The sequence below is a fragment of the Megalobrama amblycephala genome, linkage group LG18 (genome assembly GCF_018812025.1).
Source record: "Megalobrama amblycephala isolate DHTTF-2021 linkage group LG18, ASM1881202v1, whole genome shotgun sequence".
Classification (NCBI taxonomy): domain Eukaryota; kingdom Metazoa; phylum Chordata; class Actinopteri; order Cypriniformes; family Xenocyprididae; genus Megalobrama; species Megalobrama amblycephala.
Window position 1 is genome coordinate 37,378,438 of NC_063061.1, and position 15,338 is coordinate 37,393,775.

A 15,338-nucleotide genomic window follows, 5' to 3' on the forward strand; every position below is an offset into this window, starting at 1 on the left:
CCTTTTTCCATAATCACAATTATAATAATTCAAACACAAATTGATTGTTCATAAACAGCACAATATTAAATTTCAAGGGTAGTCAAGCAAAGTGTAAAGCTTGAACAGCATGAAAAGGTGAAACATATGAATTGGTCAAGTGCTTTCTGAGCTTTTACTGTTTTTTATAAATTGGGATGAAATTGATCAACAATGAACATACATTTTTATTAACTATTAGTAGTAGCAGTAGTAGTATAATACAATTTTCTTCATCATCTTGATTAGATGGAGTGTTTAAGGGAAGCTTCCTCCTGCTCTTCTCTCCTCTGCTCTTCTACTTCCTGTTTCAGTGAGTCCAGATTCAAGACTTCAGATTCTACAGTGAAGATCAGTGAATATGAGACACATTCTGATGCATTACTATAGTTCACTGAATAAAAGTTTTGTTGCTCTGCTGTTCTTAATTTGAGGAACTCAAAATAAAATGTGTTAATAAACAATTATGAAACAAACATATTGCATCATCATTAAAAGCAGATTGTCTTTACAGCCAAATAATTATTCATACAAGAATCTCAACTATAAGAGTAAGATGAGTAGAGTATGTGAAATATGTTTTTCATTTGGAAACATGTGTATCAAGGAATCATGAAAATGTGTTTTTGGGTTAACCAATCAAAGCTTTATAATGTTTAGAAACAATATGACTATAATCCACAACTGCTCACATGTACATTTCACTGTAAAGCTGGGCCTGTAAATTAGATCTTAGTTCAATTAGGATATTTAAGTATCTTTTATAAATGTTCACTAGAAAAAAAAATTATGGTGTGCATCTTGAGACAAAACAATGGCAGTAACATATTTTAAGATATGTCAGTACAAGTTGCGTTCAATTAAAACAGCTCAAACATGCATTTTAGTCTGGGATTTGTTTAAGCCTTGTCTGTGAAACCGAAGACATTTGTCCAGAGAGACTTGCAAGATTAACATATTTTTTTCTTACTCAGTAACACTCACACAACCACAGACATACAAGTCACACACACACACACACAGTTGTGACAAACACTGTTTAGATACTGTTTCAGAGAGCGACATAATCTCTAATGCCTCCTAGATCCCAATTGAATTAAAATGACTTGAAATAATGATCTAAATGAGCTGGTTTTTAAAGATGATATAGGAGAGATCTTTTATTTACGATTGTGCTGGAGAGTTGCATGTTGCTTCGCTGAAAGACGGTAACTTTGTCACTTCTGATGCAGTGATAAGCTGTTTGCTGAGTACTTTAACACATATATGTATGTTGGTGCTAGCTTAGACAAGCTGCAAAAATTTCATTTAAAGTCATGTTTTTAGTTATTACACTCATAACATTAAGTGTTTGCAGTTAAGAAATATTAATTTTCAGTTGACTCAAATGAAATAAGTTCACAGTACTAATGCTATATAAATACTGTTTTTTAAACTTTAACTGTTTAAAGCAATCAGTTTCCCAAATGAGTTAATTTTCATGGTAGTATTACGGTAACATACTGTAAAAAAAAAAGGAGAGCTGTAAATTTACGGTAGAGAGCTATAAATTAACAGTACATTACTGGCAACTACAGCTGCCAGTAGATTACCATTATTTTACAGCACAATTTTCTACAGTGTAATTTAACTCTTTCAAATTAATCCGATTAACTGATACAAATATTCATAATCAATCATAAGTTATGATTAATTATTAATATTTCCTCTCTGAGCTAATTTACTACAGATGGAAATGGATCATAAAATTACATATATTGGACTAAAAGAAGAAAAAACCCAGAACCAAAGTGGGGACCTTTTTTATTTCAGAAGAGCACTCAAGCCACTGTAGTCTACATCCTCACATACACGAATCGATCTACAAATATATGAAGAGCTCCTACAAATGCAGCATAAAATGCACAAATATATATGCTTCTTTGTAACAATATGACCATAAATTGTTCACATTTACAATATTTAACATACACAGAAGAGACAAGAAGCATCATGTAAGTTTTTCTTACTCAGTGACACCCACACAACCACAGACACTTATTTCATACATTTCACATGAACTACACACATCCACACCACATTCACATTTGCACTGATAAGCACACAACACACAAACACACACCCCTTCTCTTCTGTTAACATCCACTGGTAAATTGTAACCATTGTTCTCATACAGACTCACATAGACAGGTTGCACTGAGGTTTCTGGGCCAAGATAACACACAACTATGTAGGAACTAAAAACAAATCCCTCAACACCCGTTTGTCACTACCCACTGAGCAAATTATGTCCAGAAGACGTCTTTTTGAGGTCTTCTCAGGTTGAAAAGACGTCCACTCAGAATGAAAGTTTTTATGACGTCTTCTGAACATCTAGACGAACACACAGAATCACCAAAGGAGAAAATCACAATTTTTAAGCGACCATCTGGAGATAGTGTTTGCTTTAGTTGGGCTCTTGACCCTTGAATTCTTATATTAATTTGTTTGGGCTGCTGTAACTGAATCGTAACAGCCAGACAGGTAAAGAGAAAAAAAGGTGGTGTTGGTTTGTTTTCACATAATCATTATTGTTCTCTGAAATACAGTTAAATTTACATTATTGATTACAGCAGACAAACATAGACAATATGTAGACAAATTTATTAGGTGTGATTTTATCTCCAGGTGTGTAAGACTATGTTGAAGTGTGTGTTTTTGAGGGCTTGGTTTCTGAGGGCAAAGGTTTTTCAGCAAGAGTGAATGATTTTAAGTGGAGTGTTTCATTTAACTGAAAAAGGGTGTTTGGATAACATTTCTGGGGAGAGGGAGGATATGTGTTCACTGTTGTGAGAATATTATGAGGCATAGTTTCAAGAAATGTGTTTAAGCAATTGAGAAAAACTGTAATACAATGCAGATTTCAAAGCAGCTTTAAAATAGTTGCAAATTAAAATATCTTACAGGCCAATAGTGTTACTATACAGCTCAGGTCAGTTCAGTGTTGATTCAGTTCAGTTCAATAACTGTAAAATTCAATAATTGTGCATACACACTATACTGTACATACAGTGTATTTATGCACATAAATGTATGTGTGACAACTTCCTGTGCACAGTGAACAAGAAAAAGACACAATATATAGTGTTGTACATTTTACACATCCATGTGTGTAGTTTGGGATGTGCATGGCTGCAGAACCTGATTTTGCTGAGTTCAACATGTTCCTGGGTCAACATCCCAGAAGCTCGCCGCGCCACTTTGTTGATGACGGACGCCCTCAAAGACGCGGAACAACATTCAAACTCCTGGTCAGATTGCCAGAAACTGAGGGAAAAACTTGAAAGTTTACTGGAATTTTAAGTATTAACTTCATGATCTACAGCAAAATAAAAGTAGCAATAAACACAATAGACAAAATATAACAATTTAGCTTAAAATCTAAATTGTTATATGTTCCAACGTCTATTGTTCCAACGTGCTTCTACATCAGTGTTATTAAAATATTTTGAATGAAGGGTTTGCTTTTGCAAGTGATGTGTGACATTTTACATGTTGTGTGTGTGTTTTGTGTTTAGAGAAATAGAGAAACTGTGTAAGCAATTTTTAAAAAACGTAAACTTAAAGCTGCAGTCTGTAACTTTTTTTGGTTAAAAATGATCCGAATCAATTTTTAAGCAAAAAACACAACCAGCCAGTGTTCATGTCCTTACCTTATAGCCTGATTCACAATGGTAAGATTGTAATAATGTTGTTAATCTGAGTGGTACTGGTGAGTTTCTGCTGGAAATTAAAGCATGATGCCATTTATCTTTGCATCATTACGTCACGTCTGTTTACATAAAGAACGAGTCCCAGCCAGCAGGCTAAATGTAAAGACAAAACAAAAACGTTAATCATATTATTATTATATATAAAGAATTCATCTATTTAAAAGGAATTCATAACAGATTTCCAGGCATTTCTTTTCTTTTCTTTTTTTTCACAGCTGATGTATTTTGCTTGCTTTAAAATAAATGTCTCTTGTTTAGTTAAGTTTTTATATTGGAGTCTTTTTTGCTGCCATTGTTTTCCTTGGATTTGCTTCTCAGTTCCATGCAATTTTAAGCTTTTCTTGGTTCATTCCATGTTTCACAGGCAACCTCTCTCATGCTAATTCAGATTAGCACAGTTGGTTTTAAATTAATCTAGTTTATTTTAATTCAGGACTCCATAGTCCAGGTTTTAGTAATCTGTACTTAATCTGTGTTTCATAAAGACATTTTTTAAGACACGATTAACTATTCTAGATTAAGACCTATCCTGGCTTAATTTAAACCCTGTCCGGGAAACCGCCCCTATAAATAACTTTGCAACTACATGTCAACTAACTCTCATTAGAGTATTAGTAGACTGTTAGGGTTAGTAGAATAACGTGACATGTAGTTGAAAAGTGAATTAGAAGAATGTCTAAAGTGGACCATCAAAATAAATTATTATTTTATGTTTGTGCTCCCTCTACAGGTGAAGAGGGGAAGGTGATAAATATGTAAGAGCAACTTACCAGAAGGCCAGAAGAGGGCGCTGCGAGAATACAGTCTTGACTGCAGCATGGACTTTTCTCCTTGTGTTCAACACCCATATTTTAAGATACAATTTTAATTTAACCAACAGGTCTGGGATTCACTCCTGCTTTGTAATTGCCCATCTTTTAAGAAATCCACAAGATTTTTTTTTTTTATTCAAAAAAACAATTTATTGCTACTTCTTGCATGTGGTTAGAGCTTTCTCTGAAGTGTCTGTTTTTCTGATCTGTGTTGATTGCTTTTGTACAAAGGTTAAACCATATCACTTAATATACAAAGAAAATAATTGTTACTTTAATATTTTATACTTCCTTTGAAAAATGCTTGCAGAGTTAGAGTTTTATCATCGCTTCATAACATTAAGAAACCACACGTAGTCACGTGAACTGTTTTAAATATGTTTTTAGTAGTTTTCTGTGCATTGAAAGTTTTAATTGTCTTGCTAGTAATGCAGGCCTCACTGAGCCATTGGATTTGATCAAAAATATCATAATTTGTGTTCTGAAGATGAACGAAGGTCTTACGGTTCTTGTGGAACGACGTGAGGGTGAGTAATTAACAGAATTTTCGTTTTTGGGTGAACTAACCCTTTAACAGTCTTCAATCTGCCTGAGAGTTTGACTGAGAAAGCTAGAGAAGAGCAGAAGCAGGAGATGAAGTGATGATAATAACCAGAGGTGGAAAGTCCAGGGATCAGAAAGTAAAAGTCCTGCCATATTTTTATTCCACCCACTGTTAAAGTTAATGAGATAAATAAGTGATTAATTGAGTGATGATTGAGCATTATTGAAGACACCTGATGATAACAAGCAGAATCACCAAAGGAGAAAATCACAATTTTTAAGACACCATCACAGAGGTCAGGGTTTGCTTTAGTTGGGCTCTTGAACCTTGACTTTTTAATGTTCGATTTTGTTTGGGCTGCTGTAACTGAGTTATAACAGCCAGATAAGCAAAGAGAAAAAATGATCAGGTGGTGTTGGTTATGTTTTCACATAGTCATTATTTGACCTGAATCACTGAACTCATCTAGAGCCCAACCTCTGAGTTAGATTTACATTATTGATTACAGCAGCACTGTGATTCTACAGCACAAGATCCAGTTTTTTCAAAATAATCCAAAGGTTTTATCAAAAGTTGTTTAAATAAAAAAAATTAGCTCTCATTTAGACACACAGAAATCAAGAATTAGCCTATGAATCTCAACAGCGGTGACTGTCAAAAGGCAATGTTGCAATGCATTCTGGGTGCCACCAATCAAATGCATCCATGGCTCCCACATGCATTGCTGCATGATAAATTATGAGCTTAATTGTCTTAGTAATTTTCTTTATTCTCACTTTTTTATTTTTTGCTGTTTTTATGTGACTTTTTAGTAGCTTGTTTTCTAATGTTCAGAGTTGATCTGTTTATCAGAATATGTTGCTTGTCACCGTCGTTGAGATTCAAACGCTGATTCTTGATGTCTGTGTGTGTCTAAAACAGGATTTTTTTTTTTTTTTTGTTTTTTTTTGATCAGAACAACTTTTAAGAAATCCTTCAGATTATATTGATAAAGCTGATCTTGTGCTGTAGAATCACAGTGCTGCTGTAATCAATACTGTAAATCTAACTCAGAGATTGGGCTCTAGATGAGTTCAGTGATTCAGGTCAAATAATGATTATGTGAAAACATAACCAACACCACCTGATCATCTTTTCTCTTTGCTTGTCTGGCTGTTATAACTCAGTTACAGCAGCCCAAATAAATTCTAATATTAAAAAGTTAAGGGTCAAGAGCTCAACTAAAGCAAACCCTGATCTCTGTGATGGTGTCTTAAAAATTGTGATTGTGAAATATGGCAGGACTTTTACTTTCTGACCCCTGGACTTTTCACCTCTGCTTACATACTGTTTACAAACCTGTTAAACTTAAGGTAAAAAAATAGCATAATAAAAAACTGAATAAGACAGAAATTTCTTACAGTAATATAGTTATGTGATGATGAAATGTATTCTGAATCTGATTGGTGTGTGTGAAATTTTGACTCTTAGTGTTTCCATGTAACTGGGTACTGACTCAAGCTATGCTGACTTGAGTGAACAATATTGAATGCTAGTGCTTTATATATGACAACATGGTGTAGGCAATGAGAAATGAAGGGATTTGTGTCTAGAATTTTGCAGTGATAGTTCAACAAATTGATTCGTGTCTCAAAACAGGGGAATGGTGTTTATAGTTTAGGGAAATGGGTGTGCTTTTTGATAAATGGCGTTATGGTTTTGAAATTTTAGTTCAGTCTGGTTATAGTGTTAAAGAAATCGAGAAAAACTGTAATCAAGCATTAGTCTTTCAGTTTCATTATCATCTATTCAAAAGGGAAACTTAGGAATAATTTTGTTCTGTAATATAAACATGGATCATGTAACATAAACTGCAGTGAATTATAAGAGAGGGTTATTCTTGTTTTGTGAAGAAATTTTACAAAAGAAAACAGTGTATAATGCTAACTGATGTTAGTGTTGTTGTTTTTTTGACTGACAAAGTGTGTTTGATGATTGAAAAATTTTGCTAGTGTTCTGGAAGAATGAGTTGATTTGAGACGTGAATGAAGTGTTTTGATAGATTTAGTGCATTTTGAATATGAATTAACTGCTGTGCCAAAATTAAACTTGGTTAAGAGAACTGTGTGAAGAGTTTTGAAAAAGTGACCTAAGTATTGAGAAATGTGTCCTAGCGATTGTAGAAAACTGTAAATACACAAGATAATGAACTCAGTACTAAACAGGTGTGCTTTAATTAATAAAATAATGAATAACCATGACAACCAGGGGGAACAAAATGAAGTTTAGTCACCTTCATTTATAAAGCGCTTTTTACAATACAGATTGTTTCAAAGCAGCTTTACAGTGATAATAGGAAATTACTGGAACAGAGATTGTTTTGACTGTACTGCAGATCCAGAAAAAAGTTATTATCCAGCTAAAGGAAGTTTTTGATTGATCATTTCCACTGTAAAAATCATTAGTTATTAATTTACAAACTCAGGAAACAAGAAACAAATAGAAAGAAAAATAAAAGACCTTGAAAACAAAATCAAAACAGAAAAACCATGACAATAGTCATATTGCTTCTAAGAATTTCAGACATTTGATTGGTTAACCTACTAGATGAACAACCACAAGCACATTTTCATGATTTATGCATAAGTGTGTTTATAACCTCTTGTGTAATCTTATACTTTCTCGAAGGATCTCATTTTCTGTGTATGAAAGAATATTTTTTGTGCTGATCTTCACTGTTGAATCTGAAGTCTTGAATCTGGACTCACTGAAACAGGAAGTAGAAGGGCAGAGGAGAGAAGAGCAGGAGGAAGCTTCCCTTAAACACTCCATCTAATCAAGATGATGAAGAAATGAGTATTAATTACCCTGCAAACAATCCTGCACTGGCCTTTTTTTACAGGCCCCCAGCAGACAGCCCTCACTATTAATCTACAACAATAAATCTGGCAGCGCAGGGAGACAAACGTTTACCCTTCATGAAAATAACGGTTAAAGATCAATAAAAAGAAATGGTCAATGACTAGCAGAAGCATCTGCCAAACAAAAACTGTAAAATTACAGTAAAATATTTTACATTATTCTCTGTAACTTGTAAATCTCTTTTAGTTAACAATCACCTAACAAGAGTAAATCACACATGAGCTAATATAACTATCACTGCATCAGCAGCTACACAGTTACTGTCTTTAAATGAAGCAACATGCAGCAGAACTTTTCTCTGGTTTTTGTAACTGTATGTTTCTGAAGCACATTTATTATAGCAAAAAGTTATGAGAGAAAAAGCTGACCAGATGGTGATGGTTACTTATTGGTGATTCAGTCATTATGAAGAGGCCAGGTTCACTGATCTCTGAGAACATTATTTAGATTTTATAATTTCACATCACAGTATAGCTTTAGTACACCGTTGCATGAAACGTTGTCTCGCTTTAATATTTTGAAAGTTTTTTTTAGACATTATAAGGACATGTAGACTCACACAGACATCAAGATTCAGCGTATTAACCTCAACAATGGTGACAAAATTTTCAGCTCACTTCTGAGCATCACAAACTACTAAAGTCAAACAAAAAAAGGCTTTTTGTTGATTGTCGCCATTGTTGAGGTATATACGCTGATTCAAGATGTTAGTGTGTCTAAAAGACAAAGCAGAAAACACTTTCTGTATAATGAATAAATAACTTCTGATTTTATATTTTTATGATCACAAGACTAACAGCTAATATGCTCAGAGATGATCAGGCTGTTACTGACAAATGAATAATCAACTTCATCAGGCCAGAATTTGCTGTAGAAACAAACAGTCACAGCAGCCAAAGAAAAACTGATGCTCAAGGGTAAGTGAACACTTACCTCCATAACGGTGACTTCAAACTTCACTACTTCAGGAGATTTGACTTTAATTTCATGGTTTTTGTTTGGTAGCCGTTGCTGCCAGTCATTTGACCGTTTTATAACTTTAACTGTTTGTTATTGTATTAATTACAGATTATATTTGTAATTTTACATACATTTGAAAGTAATTTAAGAAAACCGAAAAATACTGTTTAAAAATATATTAATTTTTCGTTATAAAAATGTGAATTACTGTAATTTGTCATTAATTTTTATTCCTTCTGTGCAGAGTTATAATATTGAATTTCACATTACATTTTAAAAAGCACCCAAACAGAGCGTGGGAAATGAAAGTGGGCCCACAAAACCAGCATGGACCCCACAGGGGCATGTTTGCAGGATAATAATTCCATTATTACTACTAACAGTAATCATTAAAAAAATACATGTTCATTGCCGATCAATTAAATCTGTTTTCAAAAAACAAAATAAAAAAACATGCAGTGTTGGGGGAGCCAAACAAAGGCCAATACCTGCTGCATTGGCTGCATTGCAACGGTCACTCTTACAGCAGCGGACCTCCATTGATATACCATCTGGTGTCCGTATTTTCGCATCTTGACATTGACTTGCACACCCTTTCATTCTGAAGGTCATGTTTTTGTAACCTGCAATAAGGACAAACTTCCTAAATAGGCTAAAGAAGCAATTCCAGAAATCACAAATCTTGCAATACACAAACAATTTCAATTATGTGATGAGATTAACTTTCAGTAAACTACAGATGTTAATTTTCCAAATCACACTGGACTTACCATTTGACAGACTCGCTTCACAGCTTGTACATGCAGAACAATCATCTGGACATGTCTCCAATTTTAATTGACAGTAACCCGTCCAATCAGGTGTGCACACGTAACACTGGAGAGAATATCCTTAAAGACAGAGAGAGACATTCAGTGATCTCTGTGTACCAAATAATACATTCAATACTTGCTGTTTTTATACCTCCAGTGAGAAAAATGAAAAGAAGAACGACAGAGACTCGCAGATCCATTGTGTGTCGGGAACAGAATGAAATCACAATGTTTCCGTTGCTTTTATGTCTGTTCAGAAAGGGGTGGGTTTAATGAGGAAACTTTGTGAAGTCAAACTTGACACACTCAAACACTCACGATAAATGTTTCTTCTCCAGAATAATGATCATATTTAAATAATGAATTAGTAGTGTAAGATAATGATTTTAAATGAAAGGAACGACAGGACAGAACTAACATGAGTCAACGCTCTTCCATTTTTTTATCCGCTAACAAAGAAACCGGGCTGAGTTATTTCAAGATTATCACGGGTTGACCAATGTCATTGCCAGGCACAGATCTTGCTGAAGCAGATGAATTTAATGTCAGCATGGAAATTGTCTCCATGGAAATAGTATTGTGCCAGAGTAAATGATTTACATTAAGAAATGGCATTCAAGTTTAAAACTAAGATGGTTCCTGTGTAGTTTAATTAGACACCCCTTCACCTGTAAAATCTGTAAAAAGCTGTAAAATCTGTTAAATTATTAGGCACATTGTTAGCAATTGATGTAATTTTTGCAATACATTTTTAACAGTGCAAGACTAAATGGACACATATTAATCGTAAATTAAGTAAATTAGCTCATACTCCCAAACCTTATGAGTTAAATGAGACCGGCGAAAAGAACCTTGTCAAAGAAGTAGTTTGTAAATTTAAATGGCATTTTGACAATATGAGGCAGTTGGTTTCTGCAAATGAAATTAGGTAACATGAGATTTAATTTAGTGCATGGTATCTTTAGGGTATCATACTGTAGATTACAGTAAATAACTGGCAGCAGTGTTACCAGCATTTTCCTGTAAAAAAGCCCGGCAAGGTCTAATACCCAGCCAGCAGAGCCATGTGGGGCCCAAATGGGTTTGACCTGGGCTATCTAACTGGGACCCAGCCAGTTTTGCACCCAGTTTCCATGTAGGCCCCACATGGATTTGCCCAGATGAAATGAACACTGCTTAGTGTGCACACTACAGGCTGTTTAATGTAACACTTAATCAGTGTTGGAGGTAATGAGATAATTAAGTGATTGAATAATGATTTTGTATTAGTGAAGAACACCTGCTGTTAACAAGCATAATCACTGAAGGAAAGAGAAACACAAGAACTACTTCCAGCCACAGCCTTGGATGAAATCAACTGAAGATAAAATACATTACATCTCTCAAGATCTGATTAAACAACTCCACAAACAACATTAGCTTCACTTATTACTAACCAGACTGACTTTATTTCTGTCAGACATCTACAGAAGTTCGTATTAAGAATTAAGAAGAGGCTTAGATGTTGATTACTTTTTGAAAGTAATAGTTTGATTTGATGTTACCATTGTGGCGATCAGTGTGTGCTTTAGTCAGGCTCTTGACTTTTTAACATTAGTTTTTCTCTTGACAGCTGTGTCTGTTTGTTATGGTGAGAACAGCAAGAGAAAATATAATCAGATGCTGTAAGCTGATTGGTGATAAGAATATAATCATCATATATTGGCTTAACTCATTGATATTATACGGGTAGTATGTTATTAACCTAGTATTAGTAGTATGTTGTTATGCAATGCATTCTGGGAGCCATGGATAAGTTTCGTATGATGCACTCAGAATGCATTGCACCATTGAAGCATGTCACCATTGTTGAGATTCATATGCTGATTCTTGATGTCTGTGTGCGAGTAAAACTCACAGGAGCCCAAAATATGTAAATGGTGTGTTATAAATCGTTTGATGTTCTGATTAAATTCTATTATTCTCTTGCTCTAGAATCATAACAATAAAACAGAATTAATAACATACTACCTGTATAATATCAATGAGTTAAGCCAATATATGATGATTATATTCTTATCATCAATCAGCGTACAGCATCTGATTATATTTTCTCTTGCTGTTCTCACCATAACAAACAGACACAGCTGTCAAGAGAAAAACTAATGTTAAAAAGTCAAGAGCCTGACTAAAGCACACACTGATCGCCACAATGGTAACATCAAATCAAACTATTACTTTCAAATAAGTAATCAACATCTAAGCCTCTTCTTAATTCTTAATACGAACTTCTGTAGATGTCTGACAGAAATAAAGTCAGTCTGGTTAGTAATAAGTGAAGCTAATGTTGTTTGTGGAGTTGTTTAATCAGATCTTGAGAGATGTAATGTATTTTATCTTCAGTTGATTTCATCCAAGGCTGGAAGTAGTTCTTGTGTTTCTCTTTCCTTCAGTGATTATGCTTGTTAACAGCAGGTGTTCTTCACTAATACAAAATCATTATTCAATCACTTAATTATCTCATTACCTCCAACACTGATTAAGTGTTACATTAAACAGCCTGTAGTGTGCACACTAAGCAGTGTTCATTTCATCTGGGCAGATCCATGTGGGGCCTACATGGAAACTGGGTGCAAAACTGGCTGGGTCCCAGTTAGATAGCCCAGGTCAAACCCATTTGGGCCCCACATGGCTCTGCTGGCTGGGTAGTGTATTGGTAAACACTTGTTAGCAATTGTAAAAAACTGTAAGACATTAAGCCTTTAAAAATACATTTGTCCAGAGAGACTTGTAAAATTAATATATTTATTTTCTTACTCAGTGACACTTACACAACCACAGACACACCCATCACACATACACACACACATCTCACATATAGACTAAACCTGACATGACATAAATGTGTCCTGAGAAATCACATGTGCTTGTGAGGTGTGCCAAACACTGCTTAGACACTGTTTCAGAAAGCGACATCATCTCTAATGCCTCCTTTAGCCCAATCGAATCAAAATAACTTGAAATAATGATCAGAGAGAGCTGGTTTTATCTCAGTAAAATTAAAGTTGCAACTTTGTGCCTGAGATCATCATAACAGTACTGAAAGTGAAGAGAAAAGATGATCAGATGGTGTTGGTTATGTTTTCACATAATCATTATTTGATCTGAATCACTGAATTCATTTAGAGCCCAATCTCCAGTTAGAAAAAACTGGATCTTGTGCTGCAGAATCACAGTGCTGCTGTAATCAATAATGTAAATCTAACTCAGAGATTGGGCTCTAAATGAGTTCAGTGATTCAGATCAAATAACGATTATGTGAAAACATAACAAACACCACCTGATCATGTTTTAACTTTGCTTGTCTGGTTGGTTTTAATGCAGTTAAAACTGCCCAAGTAAAATCTAATGTTAAAAAGTCAAGGGTCAAGAGCCCAACTAAAGCAAACCCTGATCTCTGTGATGGTGTCTTAAAAATTGTGATTTTCTCTTTTGGTGATTCTGCTTGTTATCATCAGGTGTCTTCAATAATGCTTAATCATCACTCAATTAATCACTTAATTATCTCATTAACTTTAACAGCGCTTCAGTGGGTGGAAAAAAATATGGCAGGACTTTTACTTTCTGACCCCTGGACTTTCCACCTCTGGTGACACCCACACAACCATAGACACTTATTTCACACATTTCACATGAACTGCACACACCCACACCACATTCACATTCACATTTGCACTGACACACACACCACTTCTCTTCTGTTATTCTGGTAAACTGTAACAACAGTTTAAAGTATACCCACCCACCAATTTCACGTACTCTGTCCTAGGACTTTCATCTTCAAGGCCAGAAAATGAACACTTGCTCACATATTTTTATGGAAATGTATTAACTAAAACATAGCTTTATATCTTGCAAAGAACATCAGAATAATACATATAAAGTGAAAAAAAAAAGAAAAGTTTACCTACCATACTCTTGTGGGCTTTTATCTTCATGATGGGTCTGTAATGCGTGAGGAGGTGTGTGTGGTTGTTTTTGCGGTTATTTAGTATTGTATTTAGATATACAGTAGACTAATATTTTCCCAGAATGCATTGAAAATCTACAGTAACATACTGTACACAGCTTATACAGTTGGAAACAGTTAAGAATACAGTAACAAGCTGTGAAAACGACAAAATCTACAGTAACATGCTGTACTCAGATTCTACAGTATGGAACTGTTGAGAACACAGTATAATACATGTGAAAACAACAGAAATCGTTTACAGTGAATGTTTCAGGAACATCATACAAACCTTCAAATTACATTATAATAACAATAAGGAAACAGAACATTTTATGTTCTTGTAATGTTACAAATCAATGTTACTACAATGTTGAATTTTAAATCAAAAGTTGAAAGAATGTTTGAGGAACATTATACCCTTATAAAAACATTCCTGTAATGTCAAGAAAAATGGATGTTTTTAATGTCCCAGAACCAACACTGTATATTTAGAGAACATTCTTATAACAAAATTCTGTTAGCTGGGATCGTACAGAGGTCAAAATTATCGCTGTCTGGAAACAATGTGTACAACCCACATAAAGATGATAATTCCACAGATAACTGGAATTTCAGGATTCAAACAGAGATGGCAACAAAGTGGCAAAATTCACAGACTTTCCACAGTAATACCATATTGAAATATATTCTAAATCTAAAAAATAAAATACTATACAAAACAATTAGTTGCTGAACACCTACACTGATATCAGTCTTTCAATGTCATTACCATCTATATCAGGGGTCCTCAAATCCAGACCTCAAGATCCACATTCCTGCAGAGTTAAGCTTTAATGATGAACATATGCTCTTAACAAGCAGAATCACAGAAGAAAAGAGAAACACAAGAACTATGGGGCGGTTTCCCGGACAGGGTTTAAATTAAGCCAGGATAGGCCTTAATCCAGAATAGTTAATTGTGGTTTAAAAAATGGCTTTCTGAAACACATTTTAAGTACAGATTACTAAAACCTGGACTATGGAGTCCTGAATTAAAATAAACTAGATTAATTTAAAACCAGCTGTGCTAATCTGAATTAGCATGAGAGAGGTTGCCTGTAAAACATGGAATGAACCAAAAAAAGCTTAAAATTGCATGAAACTGAGAACAGAGGTGGACATTCCAGGGGTCAGAAAGTAAAAGTCCTGCCATATTTTTATCTCATCCACTGAAGCATTAATGAGATAATTAAGTGATAAATTGAGTGATGATTGAGCATTATTGAAGACACCTGATGATAACAAGCAGAATCACCAAAGGAGAAAATCACAATTTTTAAGTTACCATCATCGAGGTCAGGGTTTGTTTTAGTTGAGCTCTTGACCCTTGCCTTTTTAGTATTAGATTTTGTTTGGGCAGTTTTAACTGCATTAAAACCAACCAGACAAGCAAAGTTAAAAGATGATCAGGTGTTGTTGGTTATGTTTTCTCAAAATCATTATTTGATCTGAATCACTGAACTCATTTAGAGCCCAATCTCTGAGTTAGATTTACATTATTGATTACAG

At 34.5% G+C, this 15,338-nt stretch overlaps 2 protein-coding genes across 3 annotated transcripts in view; one reads left to right on the forward strand and one right to left on the reverse strand.

Annotated features, from left to right (window-relative positions):
- LOC125252712 (neurotoxin 3FTx-LI-like) overlaps positions 1 to 15,338 on the forward strand; it is a 49,707-nt gene that overhangs the window by 858 nt on the left and 33,511 nt on the right. The window contains exon 4 of one of the 2 annotated variants that reach the window (XM_048166239.1): positions 268 to 437. The exons of the other annotated variant lie outside the window; for it this stretch is intronic. Coding sequence (XP_048022196.1) covers positions 268 to 335 — 68 coding nt within the window. The 3' untranslated portion in view covers positions 336 to 437. Of the gene's footprint in view, positions 1 to 267; positions 438 to 15,338 lie in introns of those variants that run through there. 2 annotated transcript variants of the gene reach the window in all.
- Positions 7,552 to 10,055, reverse strand: LOC125252710 (neurotoxin 3FTx-8a-like). Its single transcript, XM_048166232.1, has 4 exons — positions 9,951 to 10,055; positions 9,758 to 9,877; positions 9,476 to 9,610; positions 7,552 to 7,937 (listed from the first exon to the last, which is right to left on the reverse strand). Exons 1-4 carry the CDS (start codon positions 9,997 to 9,999, stop codon positions 7,870 to 7,872), a joined length of 372 nt encoding a protein of 123 aa, XP_048022189.1. The 5' UTR covers positions 10,000 to 10,055; the 3' UTR covers positions 7,552 to 7,869.

What these genes read in the sequence shown, in the direction of transcription:
- LOC125252710 (XM_048166232.1), bottom strand. Translation starts at nt 9,999, where the DNA reads ATGGATCTGCGAGTCTCTGTCGTTCTTCTTTTCATTTTTCTCACTGGA. An exon ending in TGAAGCGAGTCTGTCAAATG is followed by an intron (nt 9,611 to 9,757) that starts GTAAGTCCAGTG and finishes TCCTTATTGCAG; the next exon opens with GTTACAAAAACATGACCTTC. An exon ending in CAATGCAGCCAATGCAGCAG is followed by an intron (nt 7,938 to 9,475) that starts GTATTGGCCTTT and finishes CATCTTGATTAG; the next exon opens with ATGGAGTGTTTAAGGGAAGC.